A 19,626-nucleotide genomic window follows, 5' to 3' on the forward strand; every position below is an offset into this window, starting at 1 on the left:
AATATAATCAATACAATATATATATATATATATATATATGTGCTACATATTAATATTTTTATGTATACATGAATTTATTTTATTTTATTTTTTTATATATTTATGGTTTATCTTATATTTTATTGAAATAATTTTTCCATCAATTTGACCACCATCCATAAATTCCTTAGCTGTTTGAGCTTCTTTTGAATTCTCATATTTTATATGTGCACAAATATTGTCTTTATAATTATCATCATTATAATTATTTTTATCATCAATATTATTATTTTTATCATCATTATAATTATTTTTATCATCATCTTTATTGTTGTCATCTCCTTCCTCATCATATGTCATATAATGAACATCTTTCAAAGTTCCAAAATTCATAAAGATTTCTTTCAAATGGCTAATACTTACATTGCGTGTTAAATTATAAATATATATTGAACTATCATTCATAGTATAATAATAAGCATCAATAATTTAAACAAATAAAAAATTATATCAACATAAATATATTTTATTTTTATATATGTAAATAAAAATATCTTTAATTATAAACATTATAAGAAAAGGGTTTCACACATAATTAATATTAATAACAAATTAAAATATTAAATATTAAATATATATATATATATATATATATATATATATATATATATATATATAATTTTATCGTTTTCTATATATGATATATACTTTTGATTTTCCATAAATTTATTTTTGCTGAATTGCTATAGCCCTTTTTTTTCATTTCAAAATTTTCAAATATTTTTAATAAAAAATTTAAAAAATAAGTTCTTATAAAATTAAATATATATACATATATATATTATTATTAGTTTATATGTAAAAATGTAGCGCCACAATATTATCACACATTGATAAATTTTTATTTTTATAAAAAATAAAATATACATATATATATATATATATATATATATTTTTTTTTCTTTTCATATAATATTAAAGGTGAGTAAATAAATTATGTATATATCCTTAAAATAATAAAGTTATAAAAATTATCTTAACAAAAAAAACAAAAAAATATTTTAAAATTATATAAATAAAATGATGAGGATAAATTAATTTTTTTGACAAGTAATATATATATATATATATATATATATATATATATATATATATATATATATATTTATATTTATATATTTATATATATTTATATATATTTATATATATTTATGTATGTACAATTCTCCAAATGGCATGCTAACAAAACAAAGTAATAAAATATGTAGATAAGATAAAAATAAAACAACATAAAAAAAAATATACATATAAATATATACATATAAAAATATATATATATATATATTTATTTATTTATAACATTTGTGTTTTTTTTTTTTTTTTTTTTTTTTTTTTTATATATATATTGTTATATTCTTGTTGGGTACCCCCGTTTTGATTTATCAATTATTCTTCTTTGAATCCCTCATGAGACGCAACTTCTCTTGAGCAATAGCTATTTTATTTTCTTTTTTATAAATACAATATTGTATCATAAACAAGAAAAGAATGAGATCATCTGCAAATAAATAATATTTATGTATCTCTGGTATTCTTAAAAAAATTATAAATAGATCATCAATTAATACATTGACAAGTAAAAAAAGAAAAAATGGAAATGAAATTCTCTGCACTGTATGTGTATATGTATTTATGATAATTTGTGGTAACATTAATATAAATTTATAAAGATAAGAAGAGAAACCAAGTGTATGTATTATATATGAATAATAAGAATCATATTTAATATAAAAATAATTATATATAAATATTAATATAATAATAAAGATCATAAATATATTTATATTTTTTTTTATTTTTTTTTCAAACTCGTCATTTATTATTATTCCTTCATTCATATTTGTTATACACTTTTTATTTATACATATATATGGATAATCATTCAATATACATATATCATAATTATTTATTATTTTAAATATTAATACCATCATCTTCATTATATAATATATCATAATAACCCTACCATAATTTATATTTCTTAAATATAATAATATAAAAAAAAGTAATGTGATATTCATAATGATGTCATTACTATATGTAAAAGTATATAAACTGTTCCACCGTCTCCAACATTTTATATCAAATAATAAATAACTTACTTCTATTATTATATAAATAAAACATAATATATATATTATTATACTACATATTATATCAGAACATAAAAATGTAGTTATACTATCCATATCGAATGATATAAAATTATATTTCTTTTTTACATATGCAACATTAAATTTTAACATATTCAATAAATTATAATAATTATAATTTATAGGCACATATTCTATATTTATTCTGTATTCCATTAATTCATTTTTTAATGGATTCATATCATTTTTAATTTCATATGTCATCTTTGATAAGTCATAAATTTCTAAATAATTCTTTTTTTTTAAATTATTATACTCATTTGTTATATTGTCTTTATTATCCTTGTCTGATGATCGCTTCTTTTTTAGTTTCTTCTTCATCATATCATCAGAATTTTTCATCTTAATCATTCGATACTCATCATCAGGTGTTAAATGATTATTCACATATAAAGGTAACAGATATGTATTAGTATCTTTATCTATAAACATGTTTGAAAAAAAACCTAAATTACTAATATGGAAATCGTTATATTCTATAACTGGTCCGAATCTTATTTTTTTAGGAATATAAAATAAAAAATCTTTTCTTTTTTTTTTTTTATGAATATCCAACATTTTCTTATTACTTTTTATAAAATTATTCTTCTTATTATTGTTATATTTTATATCTCTTTTATCATTTGGATTCTTATTATTTTGTTTATTCTTTGATATATTGTTATAAGTTTTATTTGATCCGCCTTTTTCATAACTGTCTTGTTTGTTTGTTTTTTGGTCATAATCTTCTATATCTTTCATTTCTTTATCATCTTCTATATCTTCCATTTCTTCATCATCTTCTATATCTTCTATTTCTTCATCATCTTCTATATCTTCCATTTCTTCATCATCTTCTATATCTTCCTTTTCATCATCATCTTCTATATCTTCTTCCTCCTCCTCATCAATAAGACCCTTCCACAAAAATCTTTTCTTACCTTGTAATTTTCTCTTTTTTTTCCTCTTAGTTATTACAACCGTTTTTGAACCATACCTATACAATTCTTTATTAACATACGTCAAGATATGCAAATAAATATCTTTCCTTTGATCAATTAACTCTTGTGGTATTTTAATATCAAATGATGGATATATATTTTCAAATAAAAAAAAAAATATATTCTTCTTTCGTTTTTCTTCTAACAAATCTACATTATTATTCCAGTTATATCGACCATTCAATATTTTATACACACTAATAAATTTTTCATCCTTTTCTAAATATTTGTCTTGGATATGTTTATTTATATCTATATCTTCTTCACAAGAAAAATATAAATGATAATCAATTATATCATCTTTTTTTAATATATTCTTAAAAGGCTTATTTAAATATTCCTCTTCTTCTTCGTTAGTACTATATTTTTTGTTACCCTCTTTAGGAATAACCATTTGCTCTTTTTTATGACCTTCATTATTTTTTATAACATTATGATAATTAAATATTGGGATCTTAATATTTTCATATATATGGTAAGAGCTGTATACAATATAATAACCTATTATACCTATAATAATTTTAATCATCCTTTAAAACATTTTTTTTTAAAAAAAAGAGTGAACATAAAAATGGGTATGAGTGTAAATGTGTATATATATATATATATGTATGTATGTATACAAAAAAATAAAAACAAAAAAGAAACAAATAAATATAATATATATATGTGTGTATATTTCAAAAATTAAGTTAAAAAGATGATAATACAATATTTTTACATTTAAAAAGGAAACAATAATATATCAGTATTAATGAATAAGGAGGGAAAAAAAAAAAAATTAAAAATGTTATAAATTAAAAATATTATAAATTAAAAAAATGAATATACTATAAAAATTATAAAACTTTTAATTAAAACAAAAAAAAAAAAAAAAAGAAAAGAAAAATAAAATAAAAAAAAATAAAAAAAAAAAAAACACATATTATATATATATATATATATAATATATAAATTCCCATCAATTTTTTATTAAGACAATATATTTTTATTTTCTTCGTATTAAAATGGTTGATTAAAACTATTAAGTGTAAATATAATGACAAATGTTTAGAAATAAAAAAATTTACGTAAAAATAATAAATATATATATATATATATATATATATATATATGTAAAAATATATATTTTAAAAGTTAAAAAATTATTCATACGTTCAATGGTATATATATTGTATAAATACAATATATGTATGTTTTATATAAATGTATGTATAAGCTAATATATCAATAATTCTGTATTATATCTAAAAGGAAAGAATTTCATACTATAAAATTATTTATACATGAAATATATACATACATATAAATATATATATATATATATATATATATATTTATTTTAAATTTCCAAATTTGCTTATATGCTTATTCTTTTCAATTTAAAAAATGATTGATGAAGAGAAAAAGATTAAAATCGAAATAAATAATATTAACACCATAATTTTAGATATATTATGTATAGAGGCCATACGTAAAATAAAATTCATCTTACACATCCTAAATGAACTTTTAAAAAAAAAAAAAAATATATTACATGTATATATAACTAATAAAATTGATCATTTATCAACACACAAGAAACAACGACAAATGTAAACAAATATATTTTATTAAATTGTCATATATAATATATATATATATATATATATACCTTTATATATTTTATGCTTTATATAAATTTTGTCATGTGTCCTTTTTTATTTTTACCTGTACAAGTCAGGTAAATATTGCAATTGTTATATTTCAAAAAAAAAAAAAAAAAAAAAATTTGTTTACTTCTTTTTTTTAGATTTCAGTCCTTACAAAATAAAATTGAATTATGTGAAAATGAATCTCAATATAATTTAATACAAAAAGAAATAGATGAATATATTAATTCTTTAAGTGAAACCAATGAAATTTTATGTCAGAATTCTCCTACCGACAGGAACATAAAAGTTATCAACATAAGAAAATAAATTAATAAATAAATTAACATGTACATATATGACATTTTAATGAATGTTCTTTATTATTTACAAATATAATTAACATTTAAAAAAATATATTTCACTCGTATAATTTGTTATAAAAAAAAAAATATATATATATATTTATATATATATATATATATATATATATATATATATATATATTTTTATGTACTCATTAGGAGAACCGAAATAAAATAATTGAGGACGGTAGTCTTCTTTTGAATATTTTTAGAAAAATGAAAAAGAAACAATTTTCTTCCATACTTAATGAGTTGGAAAAATTTAAAGATGAACAAAATTTACTTATCAACGTAAAAAAGAAAAGAAAAACATACATACATATATATATATATATATATGTATATAATAACATATGAAATTATATTTAAATGATATAATAAAACTTATGACATATATTTCTTGTTCTATATCTATTCATACTTAGTTCATCTCTTTATTTAATTGCAAAGGTTTTTATATTTAGTCATATTGAAAAATCTGATGATCTACTTATTATTTTTTATTATTTTTTTTTTTTTTTGTGTGTGTGTATATTTGGCTCATGGTTTAACAGCTTAATCAAAATGTTTATCATAAAAAACAAATCATCAATATTTTAAAGGAGGAAATAAAAGAACAAATGGAAAATACAAAGAGGAAAAAAATAAATATAGAAAACAAAATAAAAGAAATTGAAAAAAGAAAGAAAATATTTTTTGTAAAATTTATGCTTTATTATATATATAAAAAAGAATATGTTCATGCGAGTGTTGCACATTATAATAGAAATATGGACTTTAAAGAAAATGCTGTCACTAAATCAAATGAAAATATGGAAACTGACTTAAAGGCATATGATGACATTAATGATTTTATTAAATCCTTTCTAAATAAAAGAAATGACAACGTTAGTAATATATATGTATATGTATATATTTTTTGTTTTTTTTTTTTTTTTTGTGGAAATATTCTTAAATTCGTTTATATCATATACCTTCACAATATTATTATTATTATTATTATTTATTAAATATATCCATATGAATATTTTTTTTGTGTTGTTATTCCTAACTTAAATTAAAAAGAAAATAAAAAATTAGAATATAGCAAATTTATTATTTGTTGATGATATAAAGAAATAAAAATAATTCTTCTATTTTAATATGTATTATTTTGTTTTATTTTTTTGAAGTTACAAAATATTCATGACGAGTTAATTGAATATTATGAGAATGAAAAAGACCATAAAAATGCACAGCTAGATAAAATAAAAAAGGAGATAGAATATTCCAGGGAAATTATTGAATTAAAGAAAAAAAAAATCGTAAAAAAAAAAAAAGAAAAAAGAAAATATAATATAATAAATATAATAAAAAAGAGGGATAGTATTTGTATTTTATATATGGAAATTTTAAATGGATATAAATCCACACATATATATATATATATATATATGTTGTAATTTGTTCCTCTCATATGATTTGATCTCATTATATTATATTTTAATTTTAATTTTAATTTTCATTTTAATTTTATTTTATTTTATTTTATTTTAATTTTTTTTTTTTTTTTTTTTTTTGCGTATGGCAGATTAAATATGATGAAATAAATAAAGAACGAGAAAAAGTGGAAAAAATAAAAATGAAAAAAGAAATTGAAAATAAAGAATTTCTTAAAAAATATAATGAGTGTATTTTATTTTTACAAGATGTTGGAAGAAATAAAATAAAGGCATATGATGAAAAAATGAAAAGAAAAAAAAAGACGAAAAAAAAGAAAAAATGACGGAAATGGGGATGAACATATAAATAAATAAATAAATATATATATATATATATATATATATATATATATACATATGTATATTTTCATTTTAATTTTATATATTCCTTGATATAACATATAAATGATTAAAATTCATTAATATAATATCCATATACATTTTTTTATAAATATTAGATTTTGGAATCATATCAAACAAATATAAGTTGGTTTTTATTTTATTTTTAATTTTTTTTAATTTTATTGAATGTATTGATAAGCAACCCTTGGTAGATTCTTCTTCTATATTTTTTTCTGTAGCATTTATTTGTTTATTTGATAAGAAATTGTTTTGATTTTGATAGGATGATAAAACATTAGATAAATCATTATTATTACAGATATTATGACTTTGAAAGATATTATTATAACAACTATTATTTTGATTATTATCATTTATATTATTGTTGTTTTCATTATATTCATATTTTTCTTCCTGTTCCATTTTAATTTTTTTTTTTTTATCATGTGTTATGTGTGCAGTATTTAAATTAGCACTATGATTTTGTCTTAATAAATATGTGAAATAACTTCTTTTATTTTTTCTTTCTACATAATTATATTTTTCATCATCATCAAAATGATGAAGATAAGAAATGGTGTTACATTTATTTGGAGATTCAGATATAATATTATTATTATGATAAATTTTATTGTTATTATTTTTATTTTTGTTTGTTTTTTTTTTTGTTTTTTTTTTTGTTTTTATTTTTTTAATATTATGACTTGTTAAGGTGGAATGGTTAACCTTGTTGAGGTATTGAAAGAAATTAATAAAATAAGAATAATGAAAATAAATATTTACAATATTTTTATAAAAAGGACGATCAGATATTTCAGTTTCTATATTAGAATAAATAAGATTATTAGTATTAGACAAATATTCATTTTTATGATCATAATTATTTTTATCATTATTTTTCATTGTAATTTCTTTTGTCATATTTTTATAAGTAGATGATAATATATAATCTAAAAATATTTTGATTTTTTTTTCATCTTTTATAAAAAAGAAACTAATATTTATTACTATAATATTATATTTTGTATGTTCATTTAATTTATATAATAAATTTATTAAATAATTTTCTTCATCAATATATTTTATATGTATATAATTTAAAATATCTTTTAATTCATCGATAGTTATATGAAGATTATCAAATTTATCATTTCTATTATTATCATTTTTTAAATTACAAACATGTTTATTATACATATCATTAGAAGATATATTATTCTCATTTGTAAATACACAATTTTTTTCTTCATTTTGATTATTATTTTTTATATTATATTTTTTATTATCTTTATAATTTCGATATAAATTTTTAGAATTCTTTATTTTATTCACAGTCCAAATATTTTCATCATCATTATTATTATTATTATTATTATTATCATCTATTTTATATAAGGAATTATTTAAAAAGTTTAATATGAAATCATAATCTGGGGGAAACATATCTATTAAAGTTTTATTTGTTAATAATAAAGCTCTCTTCAATTTTTTTTTTTTTTTTTTATTGTTCTTTTTTATTTTTTCTTGTTTTTTATTCCCTCGAATTTTTAATATTCTTAAAATTATGTCCAGAATTATGAACGTGTTGATAGTGGGAAGGGTGTTATTTTCAAACAAAAAACAGCCAATTCTTTTTAACACACCCATCATAAAAAAAATATATATATATATATATAATATGTATGTATTTATATTTATAGATATATATCAAAAAATATAATATATATATATATTTATTTATATGTGGAAGATTCACTTATTCTTCTATCTCTTTTTAATTATTTAAATAAAAAAAAAAAAAAAAAAAAAAAAAAAAATATGGCTGTATATTATGGGGTCATTCAAAATGGAATGATGGTATGTACATAAAAAAAATATCAATAATATATAATATACAAATATGTGTTTTTTTTTTTTTTATTTAAATAATTAAAAAGAGATAGAAGAATAAACCAATCTTTCACATATAAATAAATATATATATATATATATATATATTATATTTTTTGATATATATTTAGAATGTGTGTTATATATTTTATATCTTTTTAATTATCAATCAAAGAGTTACTATAATTTTTAATAGTATTAAAAAAAAAAAAAATAAAAAAAAAAAAAAATAAAATAAAATAATAATATTTCATATATATATATTATTCATAATATTTTTCATTTTATTTTTTGAGGAACCTATTCCTCATTTTTTTATTTATTTTATTCACTTAATTACTTTTTATGACTTATTAAAAAAAAAAAAAGGGTGCAAAATGTTTTGTAATAATTCCATGTATAAATTCTTTTTTATTATAACTTGCTACACATTTATTAATAGAAAAAAGTTGAGGTATATAAATTTCTTTAATTTTTTTTTTGTTTAATATCTTAATAATAAATAAAGGAAAGAAATCTTCATAATTTTTTTCATTCATATAATAAAGTAATTCATTATTTCTATAAAATGTTTTAAACATATAATAAAAACGTATAACTGTGAATATATATATATTTTTTTCGTTACCCTCATTATTATTACTAGATTTATCATTTAAAATATTTGAATATCTTATTAAATTTATATAATGTAACATTATTTTGAAGATGTAACGATTGTCAATTGTATTATTATCATCACTTTTGACTTTCTCAGTTTTATCATATGTTAATATATTATTTGTATGTACATATAGATTATTTTGTCCATGAGTCCTATTCTTTATTTTTAAATCATCTCTTGTAATCATCATATCATTATTTTCTATAATACCTGATATAGTAGGATTGATAAAATAATTCTTTTGCTCATTTATATTTTTTAAAATATAAAGAAATAGTATATAAAAATTAACACAAGAAAATAAATTATGCATATCTTTATTACTATAGATGTGTTTTATTATATTATCAGTAGAACTTCTTCCATTTTTTATTTCTACTTTTTTTTTTGAATCTAAAAGTGTCTTTATATATATATAATATAAATATGATATGTTATATAAAATAATATTGAATTTTTTTTTTATATGATCAATATTTTTTGAATAACTCATTTGAGACATCATATATATTATTTTATTAAATAAAAATAAACTTTCAACAATTACAGATATATTAAAATAATTAAGAAAAAATATATAAACAAAAGAATATTTTATATTATTAATATATAAAATATTTGATGATTTGATAGAATTTATCATATATATTATATTTTTAATATTATCATCAAAATATTTATGTGTATAGATATCTATTAATCTTTCAAACGTATTATATCTAATATCATTTTCTAATATGTTTTTTATAAAATGATTTACTTGCATGTAACAGATTAGAACTCTCCATGTGTTTTCAAATAAATATATATATAACCTTCTACATTTAATATCATTATTATTAATAATAATATTATTATTATTATGTTTATTTGTTTTATTAAGTAATATGCTATTTTCTTCACACTTATCATGTATTACACTTAAATCATTATAAAAATTATCTAATATTTTTAATAAATTATATAATAAGATATCATATAAATTGTTATTATAATAATATAAGTTTGTACATGCTTCACATATTAATGATATATTTTTTAAACTTATTAATAATTTTTTTTTTTTTTTTTTTTCTTCTTCTTTCAGATATAAATTACATTCTCTAATACATACATCCAACCTTTTTATGTCATATTCATTTATTAATTGTCCTTTTTTGTTATTATATTTTAAAAAGACATTACAATTATTTATATATCTATATATCCACTTGATAATATCATTTTTATAATATTCCTTTTTCATATTATAATTATCATTTTGTATAATATATTCTTCATATGTTAATTCATTACTACGAGAAATAAAATTACAATATTTTTTTTTTAACCTGTTTTTGTTAGATACATTATATAAACTATTATAATTAATAAATAAACAATCATCTATATGTATTTCATTTTTTTTTAAAATCATATCTACATACGTTTCTTCTTTGAAACATTTATTCTTTTCTTTTTCATTATATACATAATCATTAATGTAGCTACTTACAACATTACAATTTTTTTTAAATATATAACCATATCTTTTAAGAATAGTATTTCTTAATGTTTTAATTTTTCTATACGTTCTTAATCGTAAATCTCGTTTTCTATTTTTTTTATTCATTCCATTTTCTTTTTGTCTTTTCTTTGTTTTTATTTTTTCCAAGTAAAGCTCGCTCCTATACATACCTAAAAAGAAAAATATATATACATATATAAATATATAGATATATATGTATGTATATTTTTGTGTATTTATATATTAGTATCATTTTATTTTATTTTTTATTTTTTATTTTTTTTTTTACCGTTAAAGTATCTTCTGAATAATTTTCTATTATGCAGACGAATAAATGCAGGATGATCATTCTGATATACTCTTAATATTTTTTTCTTTTGATCCACATTTTCATTGTTCCCTTTCTTTAGATCTGAAACATTTTTATATACATTGTCCTTCATTTTGTTTTTATTAATCAATTTACTCCTCCTAAAATTATCAACATTCATATATTTCATAGTACTCATGTTATCATTTTTTTCCTCTTTTAATTTATCTTTTTTTTTTTTTTTTTTTTCTAATTTTTGTATATCTAATTTTTCATTTTTATTATATACAAAATGTAAACATGATTTCTTCAATTTTTTTATAAATATATTTTTTTGATCATCTTGAGATGTGTAAGAAATATATTTTTCTTTTTCATTCTTATTTGTTTTTATATTATCATTGAAAGTATTTATATGATTCTCCTCATATTGTATCTTTTTTTTTTTTTCCCCTTTGTTTATCATTTGTATACTTTTAATATCATCATGTAATAACTGTATATTTTTATTTTCTTGTGATAATAAAAACAAATTGTTATAATTTTCTGTCATTTTATTTATAGCATATGAAAATGATATCATTTTTATGCTCTCGTTTTTTAGCTTTTCTTGTTTTCTTTTTCTTTTCTCTTCTATATTGTCATCAGATATATCATGTTCCTTATTATATGCTATATATAAATAATGTTGTATTTTCTTTGATAATATATCTAAGAATTTCATATCACGATGACCACATATACCCAAATAAATAAAAAGATAAATATGCATTTGTATATACAATATATCATATGTTACTCTTCTATACACATTATTATTTTTCATTGGTATGTTGTTTACTATTATATTTGATGAGTCTATTTTCATTTTACTTTTTATTACATTTAAATGTAGAGGTAAATGAGATATCTCATTTATTTTTTTCTGTTTTTTATTTTTTTCTTTTTTCTCTTCATCTATATTTATATCCAACCATGAGTTCCTCAATAATTTATTTTGATCATTTATAAAATTATTATCTTTATTATTTATTTCGTTCAAAATATTATTATAAAATGTATTATTTCTCATATCTCTTTTTTCATCATAAAAATTGAAAAAATTATTATAATGATGATTATCATATGGTAACGTTTTATCGTTTTCTACGTTTATTTTATTATTCATATGATCACCCACATAAGTCTCATCAGAAGAATCCACTTTTTTATCACATGGATTATCATTGTTGTGTTTATATTTTATATGTTCATACTCTTTAATCTTTTTTTTTCCCTCTAACACATCTTCATACATATTAACCATATAATTATTATTATTATTATTATTATTACTTGCAACATATGTATCACTTGATAGATATTTATTTTCTTTTATTGAACCTTGGATTTTTTTTTTGTCCTTCCAGTTCTCAGCAGGTAGCTTATTCCATATATGATCATCATCACTAGAAGATATAAATGCTTTAAAAAGATAATTAAAAAAATCCTGACTAAAATAATTTAATTGTATAAATATCTTCAATACATACAATATCTGATCATAAGTATAATTAAAAAAATTGTCTATCATTATACGTACCATTTTTTTTAACATGACATGATCTTTGTTATTATATTTCTTCATAATTTTTAATATAGATAGCATACTATTTGAAGATATGCTAATATCCTTTTTATCAAGATAATTATTTATAAAATGAAAAAATGTTTCATCAGGATCTATGTTATTATAAAAAATAATATTTATATAATTCTGAAAATCTAAATCTTCTAATGAATTTATATGTCTTTCTATATTTTTATGAATAGTTTTAAAAACAGATATATCATATTTATCATTCTCAATATTATTTATAATTATTTTTAATAATAAAAATGTATTTTTTAGTGTTAAATCATTTATATTATATATACACATATAAAGTAAGGTATCAAATAATTCCTTCTTCTTTTTTAAATTACATATATTTAAAAAATATAAAACATTAATTATATATTTTATATCCTTACTACAATCATTAGTTTCTTCTTCAATCATATTCAAAGAAAAAAAATTCATACCTGGTCCCCATTTTTCATAACAAAGAAAAGTTTCTAAATATTCATCTACATATTTTATGGTAGGGATATAATTAAACTTTGAACAATAATATAAATAATATGATATATTTTTTTTATTACTTTTTTTTAATTTACATAGCCAATAAAAATATTCACTAACACATTGTAGCAATAATAAATTTTTATATTTTCTTTTACAAAATATTTTTAAAATAAATAATATTTCATTATATTTAAATTTATACACATTATTAATTATATGCTTAGATATAAATCTATATTTATTTATATCATCATTTATTTGTAAATATTTTATATATCTTAACATGTATATTTTATTGTTATAAATATTATCATCATTTATTAATTCATATCCATCACAAAATTTATTATCCTTATCTAAGTCACTTTTTATTATATATGAATGATTTTCTTTCTTATTTATATTATTATTATTATTATTAAAAATAGGAACCTCACCTTTTAAAACCTTTTTCTTTCCATTATATTCTTCTTCTTTACCTGTATCATCAATAATTATTGTACTATTTTCATTAATTCTTTCGTTTTTTTTTCTTGATATTAAATCAAATATGCTACTATAATTATATGTGTTTATTTTTAAAAATGAGACATAACAAAGCTTTGATCGTAAATTCTTCACAACATATTTGTTTGTCACACCTGAAAAAATCATATTATAATAAACCTATACACGCACACATAAATAAAAAAAAAATATATATATATATATATATTATATATATATATATATATATTTTTTTTTTCTTCTGTCCTTTCAGCTAGCCAAAATAGAATTACATATTGATAAATCTACCTGAACATTTTTTTTTTTATTTTTTCTCACCAATAATTATATACCTTTAACAATTACTTTAAACATAAACATAAATATATATATATTTAATGATTTGATTTATATTAGTATACATTATTTCATCTATATATTTTTTCTTTTCACGTTATCTTTTAATTTTTTTTTTTTTCCTTTTTTTATTTATATTCTTAAATTGAAAAGTACACTTTTAATATACATTTTGAAAATATAAAATTTTATATAATACCTAAAATTATGATACACCGATGAAGAATCTATATTATCCCTTTATGTTGATAATAACATCACAAAAGGTTTATATAAATATAATTTGTTATCAAATAAAAAATATATACATATATATTATATATATATATATATATATATATATATATATATATAATTATATCAAAAAAAAAAAAAAAAAAAAAAAAGGAACATTGAATTATTGATTAGTAGTTTATATATATTTAATTTTTACCTAGCTTTATATATAAATGAAATAAATAGATAACCATATATGCATAAGAATTAATTATATATTCATTTAAAAAAAAAAAAAAAAAAAAAAAAAAAAATAAATTAAATATATATACATTCAAATGTATTATCCCTTTTAATATGTTAAACAATAAAAATGAAACATTTATAATTATAATATTTATTAATATATATATTTATTTATTTATATTTATATATCTTTTAAATATCATTTGGTATTACAAAATTAAAACAAATAATAATGTGTAAGTAACAAAATATATAATAATTATAAAGTAATAATTAATAATATTATATGTTTAATTATGAAATATATAAAACCATCCAACAAATCAAAATAGAAAGAGATGATATAAATAAAATTTACAAACAAAAGTATAACTTCTGTTACAAAATATGAATTATTTAATATATATTATAGTATCCTTTTAACAACATGGGAAGAATTTTTTTGTCTTAATTCTTCTTTTATTTACGTTTGATATATTTCTTGGAGCCGATTTCTTTTCCCCATGTTGCAAAGGAATATTTACTGTTTGTTTTTGATTCATATGTTGCATATACATTTGAGGGTTATTCATACTTTCATATATAGGAATAGGGTATGGCAAATTATTATAATGACTATTTAATAATGTATTCATATTAATACTATTATTTTTGAAATTATTTGAATACAACATATTATCAGAATCGTTTGTAGGTATATTATTTACATATTCTGCAGAAAACTTTTCTCCTGTTGTTGGATTTATATACATAACATCATTGTTAAGATTATTATAATCTTCCATACGATATGTAATTGGATTTGTTTGAATTGTATTTTGTGTATTATTATAATTCATTATATGTGAATAACCATCAAATCCTGTAGTATCCATATTAGTTCTCATCATACCTTGTATATTTAATGAGTCATTAGCATCAGCAAGAGTCGTACCATTCATTGGAAGAGTATGACTATATGTAGGTATACCATGGTCTAGTTTTAATTGAGATATCATATCTCCTGTATATTTATCTCTATTATTAACTATATAATCATTATTATACCCATTTGTTAACACAGAACCATTCATTAAATAATTTGTATTCATACTATTCTGGGTTAAATCTATTGTGCTCATATCATATTGGGGTTCTTCCATATTCCTAGATGAAGCCATAGTATTTCTCATATTATATGTCATGTCCATAATTTTTTTTTTTTTTTATATCTTTTTATAGATTTAATTTCTTTTTTAAAATAAAAACAAAACAGAACAAAACGAAAGGACACAATAATAACAAAATAATGATAACAAAATAATTATAAAATAAAGTATAAATTATTGTGTGTGTAAATATATTGTCATATCACCTTTTGAATGAACAAAGCGCTTGTTATATTTGACTTCTTTTATTATGAAATTTGTAATGAAAAATAAAAACAAGAAAAAAAGAATTACATACAATATAAACAAAATATATACTAAAGAGGAAACACATATATATATATATATATATATATATATATATATATATATATATTTATTTATTTATTTGTTCATTTCCATAAAAAAATTTGTATTTGTAATAACAATTTAATATAGACAAAAAAACAAAAAAAAAAGAAAAAAACTCTATACAATTTTTATGGTTTTATTTTAAAAAATAACAAAATATCAAAATAATAACAATGCGTGGTTTTAAGAACATATAATATATACATATTTTAATATATGTGTAGTGATCTTGCGCATAAAAAAAAAAAAAAAAAAATAAAATTATAATATCATCTTTATGTAATTAAAAAAAAAAAATAATATTTATCCACTTTCTTTGTAGTACAAGAGAATAAAAAGTAAGGTTAACAAATAAAATTTATAAAGAACAATATTTTTATTATCTTTTTTTATATTTTATGATTTTTTTTTTTATTCTTATATCAAACAAAATTTAATAACATATAATAATGAGAACAAAAATATATATATTTATATGTTTATTCTTAAAAAATATATTTTCTCTATAAATGCTGCACACACGTTTCATTATTTAAAAAAATAAATAAATAAAAATAAAAAGAATTATATTATATATATTAAACACATATGTACATATTTTTTCTGAACAAGTAAGGTATATTAATGTAGATCAAGGTTGAGCCTTAAAATGGATAAGGAAAAAGAATAATAGAAAATAATATATAAATATTAAAAAAATATATTCAAGTAGATAATATTTAGATATATATTTATTATCTATTGTTTGTAATTAATAGAAATATATTTTTTAAAAAATTTTAAAAATATTAGCAATTAAAAAAAAAAAAAAAAGCCCCTTCTTTATTCTATATTTATACGTATTATATGCATAAGTGTGCAAAAAGGAAAGCAATATAAAATATATAATGTATAATATAATATAATAGCTCATATAGGTTATTTTAAAAATGACATTATGTCTTTTTTTTCAAATATATATATGTATATATACTTTAAGGTATGCATACTACTATTTTCCTTAACCTAGTCTTTTATATTACTATCATAGATTATTATATATATATATATATATAAGTTCACCTTTTTTTTTTTTGAATATAAAAATATACTTTCTTCTATATGTAGTAAAACATATATATTATTCTTTTTTTTTTTTTTTTTTTTTTGCCTGTACTGTTCATAATTTTTTATTAAAAAAAAAAAAAAAAAATTATACTAAATAGCTATTTTTTATTACCCTTGAAAATAACTTTAATAAATAGCTATTTTCTAAAAAGCTCAAATATATATATATATATATATATGTTTATATTTATCTTGTCTTTTTTTCTTTCATGCTATTTTTTTTTTTTTTTTTTTGGACATTATATATCTACTCAAATATAAGATTAAAAAATACATTAAAAACAAAAAGTAGATTTATAAAAGTATTAATATATTAGACAAGGAATATATTTACAAAATGTATAATTCTATAAAAATTAGACAAATAAAAGCTGTTTGTATTAAACTAATATATATATATTATATATATATTATATATATAATATTATAATACATATAATTTTTATATTTAAAATAAAAAATAAATGTAGACAAAATTATAACTTTTTCAGCATTATAGAAAGTGTGAAATCTTTAAGTTATCTATACAAGACACATATGTAAAAATAATATATTATGTCAGTTTATAGTTGTATTTTATTTATAAAATATAAAAAAAACTTAATATTTAATTTGAAAAATATATAAATCATATATTTTTTTTTATTATTTTTTCTTATGTAATTATTTATTTGATATATAAAATGAAAACATATTTTTTATAGAAGAGTAACATTTCTTTTACATTTTTTTATTTTTTTTTTTTATTATATTATTTATATACAGAAATAAAAAAGAAAAAAAGAAGAAAAAATAAGAATACATATTTTTATATATAATTTATTCATATATTTATTGAAATTATTTATATAGAATGTTTAATTTGATTAATATATATTATATATATATATATATACATATTAACATTATTATTTAATTTTCCCTTTTTTTTTCCAAGAAAATAATTTTTATAAATGATAAAAATTAGTGTTATACATATATTTAAGATATTAACATGTTATTTATTTAAGTAGTATATATAAGAAATTAGATGCTTTTTTTTCTTTACATATTTTCATTTACTTTTAATAAAAGAAAAATATAATATATATATATATATATATATATGTGTATATGTTAAATTTTTTACATATATCCATATTTACACTTACATATTAAAAAAGATAAAAATAAACCATTCAAATTTTTTTTTTTTTTTTTTTATTTATATTTACATTTACACTGTTTGTAAAATATAAATGAATATGCTTTTATTTACTTTTTTTTTTTTTTTTACCTTAAATTTGAAATATAACAAAATATTTTATATATATATATGATATTACTCATTACACATAGTTTTATAATTATATGATTATATTAGTTGTTTTAAAAAGAATACACGTGATATTATAAAAATGATTTTTTTTAAGTTTAAAAAAAAATTATATACATATATGTAGATATATATATATATATATTAGATGTGTATATATTTTATTTCTTCTCATGCGTATACATTATTTTATAAGTGGTTCCCATGAATATTTTTACATAAAAAAAAAAAAAAATATATATATATATACAATAGAAATTATTACTGATGATATATGAACTTTATATATTTATATGTATTTAAATATGCATTATATATATATATATATATTATATAAAAAGAAATAAAAATTTTGATTGTATTCATATTTAACCTAATTATATATTTATATATATACTAAATGATAAGTATTTTCTTAATGGTTTTATAATATTATATTGTTAAAAATAAAATAAAAAAATGACATATATATAATATATATATTTATAAAAAATAGTATAGAATATATATTTTGATTTTATGTATTACACATTTATATAAATATGGTTAGTAGTGTATATATTTCTAAGTACAAAGATATTTTTCATAACAAAAAAAAAAAAAAATATATAAAAATAAAAATAAGTAAGAATATGCAAAATGTATTTATAAATGTTATATAGGAATATTTATATAACATCAAATAAGTTATGTTGATATAATTATTTTAATTGAAACATATATATATATATATATATATATATATATATATATATATGTATGTATGTATACCCTTTTGATTATTTAAACTTTTTTCCTCTTTTTTGTTAAAATATTTAAATATTTAAATATTAAAAAATATAAATATTAATATATATATATATATATATATATATATATGTTTATTTTGATTTTATGATAAATCATAATGGATAGAATAGTTGACACATAT

The 19,626-nt window shown here is 16.7% G+C and overlaps 6 protein-coding genes across 6 annotated transcripts; 1 reads left to right on the forward strand and 5 right to left on the reverse strand.

The window, feature by feature from the left end:
* Nucleotides 1-84: 84 nt before the first annotated feature.
* Nucleotides 85-444, reverse strand: PADL01_1129300 (RNA-binding protein s1,putative; the record flags this gene model as incomplete). Its single annotated transcript, XM_028682762.1, has 1 exon — nt 85-444. The coding sequence occupies one exon, from the start codon at nt 442-444 to the stop codon at nt 85-87; it is 360 nt and encodes a 119-aa protein (XP_028539008.1).
* Nucleotides 445-1,421: 977 nt separating this feature from the next.
* Nucleotides 1,422-3,701, reverse strand: PADL01_1129400 (serpentine receptor, putative; the record flags this gene model as incomplete). The annotated part of the gene is made up of 1 exon (XM_028682763.1): nt 1,422-3,701. One exon carries the CDS (start codon nt 3,699-3,701, stop codon nt 1,422-1,424), a length of 2,280 nt encoding a protein of 759 aa, XP_028539009.1.
* Nucleotides 3,702-4,561: 860 nt separating this feature from the next.
* Nucleotides 4,562-6,933, forward strand: PADL01_1129500 (conserved Plasmodium protein, unknown function; the record flags this gene model as incomplete). Its single annotated transcript, XM_028682764.1, has 6 exons — nt 4,562-4,767; nt 4,965-5,112; nt 5,328-5,459; nt 5,723-6,055; nt 6,341-6,472; nt 6,739-6,933. 6 exons carry the CDS (start codon nt 4,562-4,564, stop codon nt 6,931-6,933), a joined length of 1,146 nt encoding a protein of 381 aa, XP_028539010.1.
* Nucleotides 6,934-7,027: 94 nt separating this feature from the next.
* Nucleotides 7,028-8,641, reverse strand: PADL01_1129600 (conserved Plasmodium protein, unknown function; the record flags this gene model as incomplete). The annotated part of the gene is made up of 1 exon (XM_028682765.1): nt 7,028-8,641. One exon carries the CDS (start codon nt 8,639-8,641, stop codon nt 7,028-7,030), a length of 1,614 nt encoding a protein of 537 aa, XP_028539011.1.
* A 593-nt stretch (nt 8,642-9,234) lies between these two features.
* PADL01_1129700 (conserved Plasmodium protein, unknown function) lies at nt 9,235-14,123 on the reverse strand (the record flags this gene model as incomplete). Its single annotated transcript, XM_028682766.1, has 2 exons — nt 9,235-11,222; nt 11,342-14,123. The coding sequence occupies 2 exons, from the start codon at nt 14,121-14,123 to the stop codon at nt 9,235-9,237; spliced, it is 4,770 nt and encodes a 1,589-aa protein (XP_028539012.1).
* A 1,070-nt stretch (nt 14,124-15,193) lies between these two features.
* PADL01_1129800 (conserved Plasmodium protein, unknown function) lies at nt 15,194-15,964 on the reverse strand (the record flags this gene model as incomplete). Its single annotated transcript, XM_028682767.1, has 1 exon — nt 15,194-15,964. One exon carries the CDS (start codon nt 15,962-15,964, stop codon nt 15,194-15,196), a length of 771 nt encoding a protein of 256 aa, XP_028539013.1.
* Between the last annotated feature and the right edge of the window lie 3,662 nt (nt 15,965-19,626).

The sequence above is a fragment of the Plasmodium sp. gorilla clade G2 genome (assembly GCF_900097015.1).
Source record: "Plasmodium sp. gorilla clade G2 genome assembly, chromosome: 11".
In the NCBI taxonomy this organism is placed as follows: domain Eukaryota; phylum Apicomplexa; class Aconoidasida; order Haemosporida; family Plasmodiidae; genus Plasmodium; species Plasmodium adleri (nom. inval.).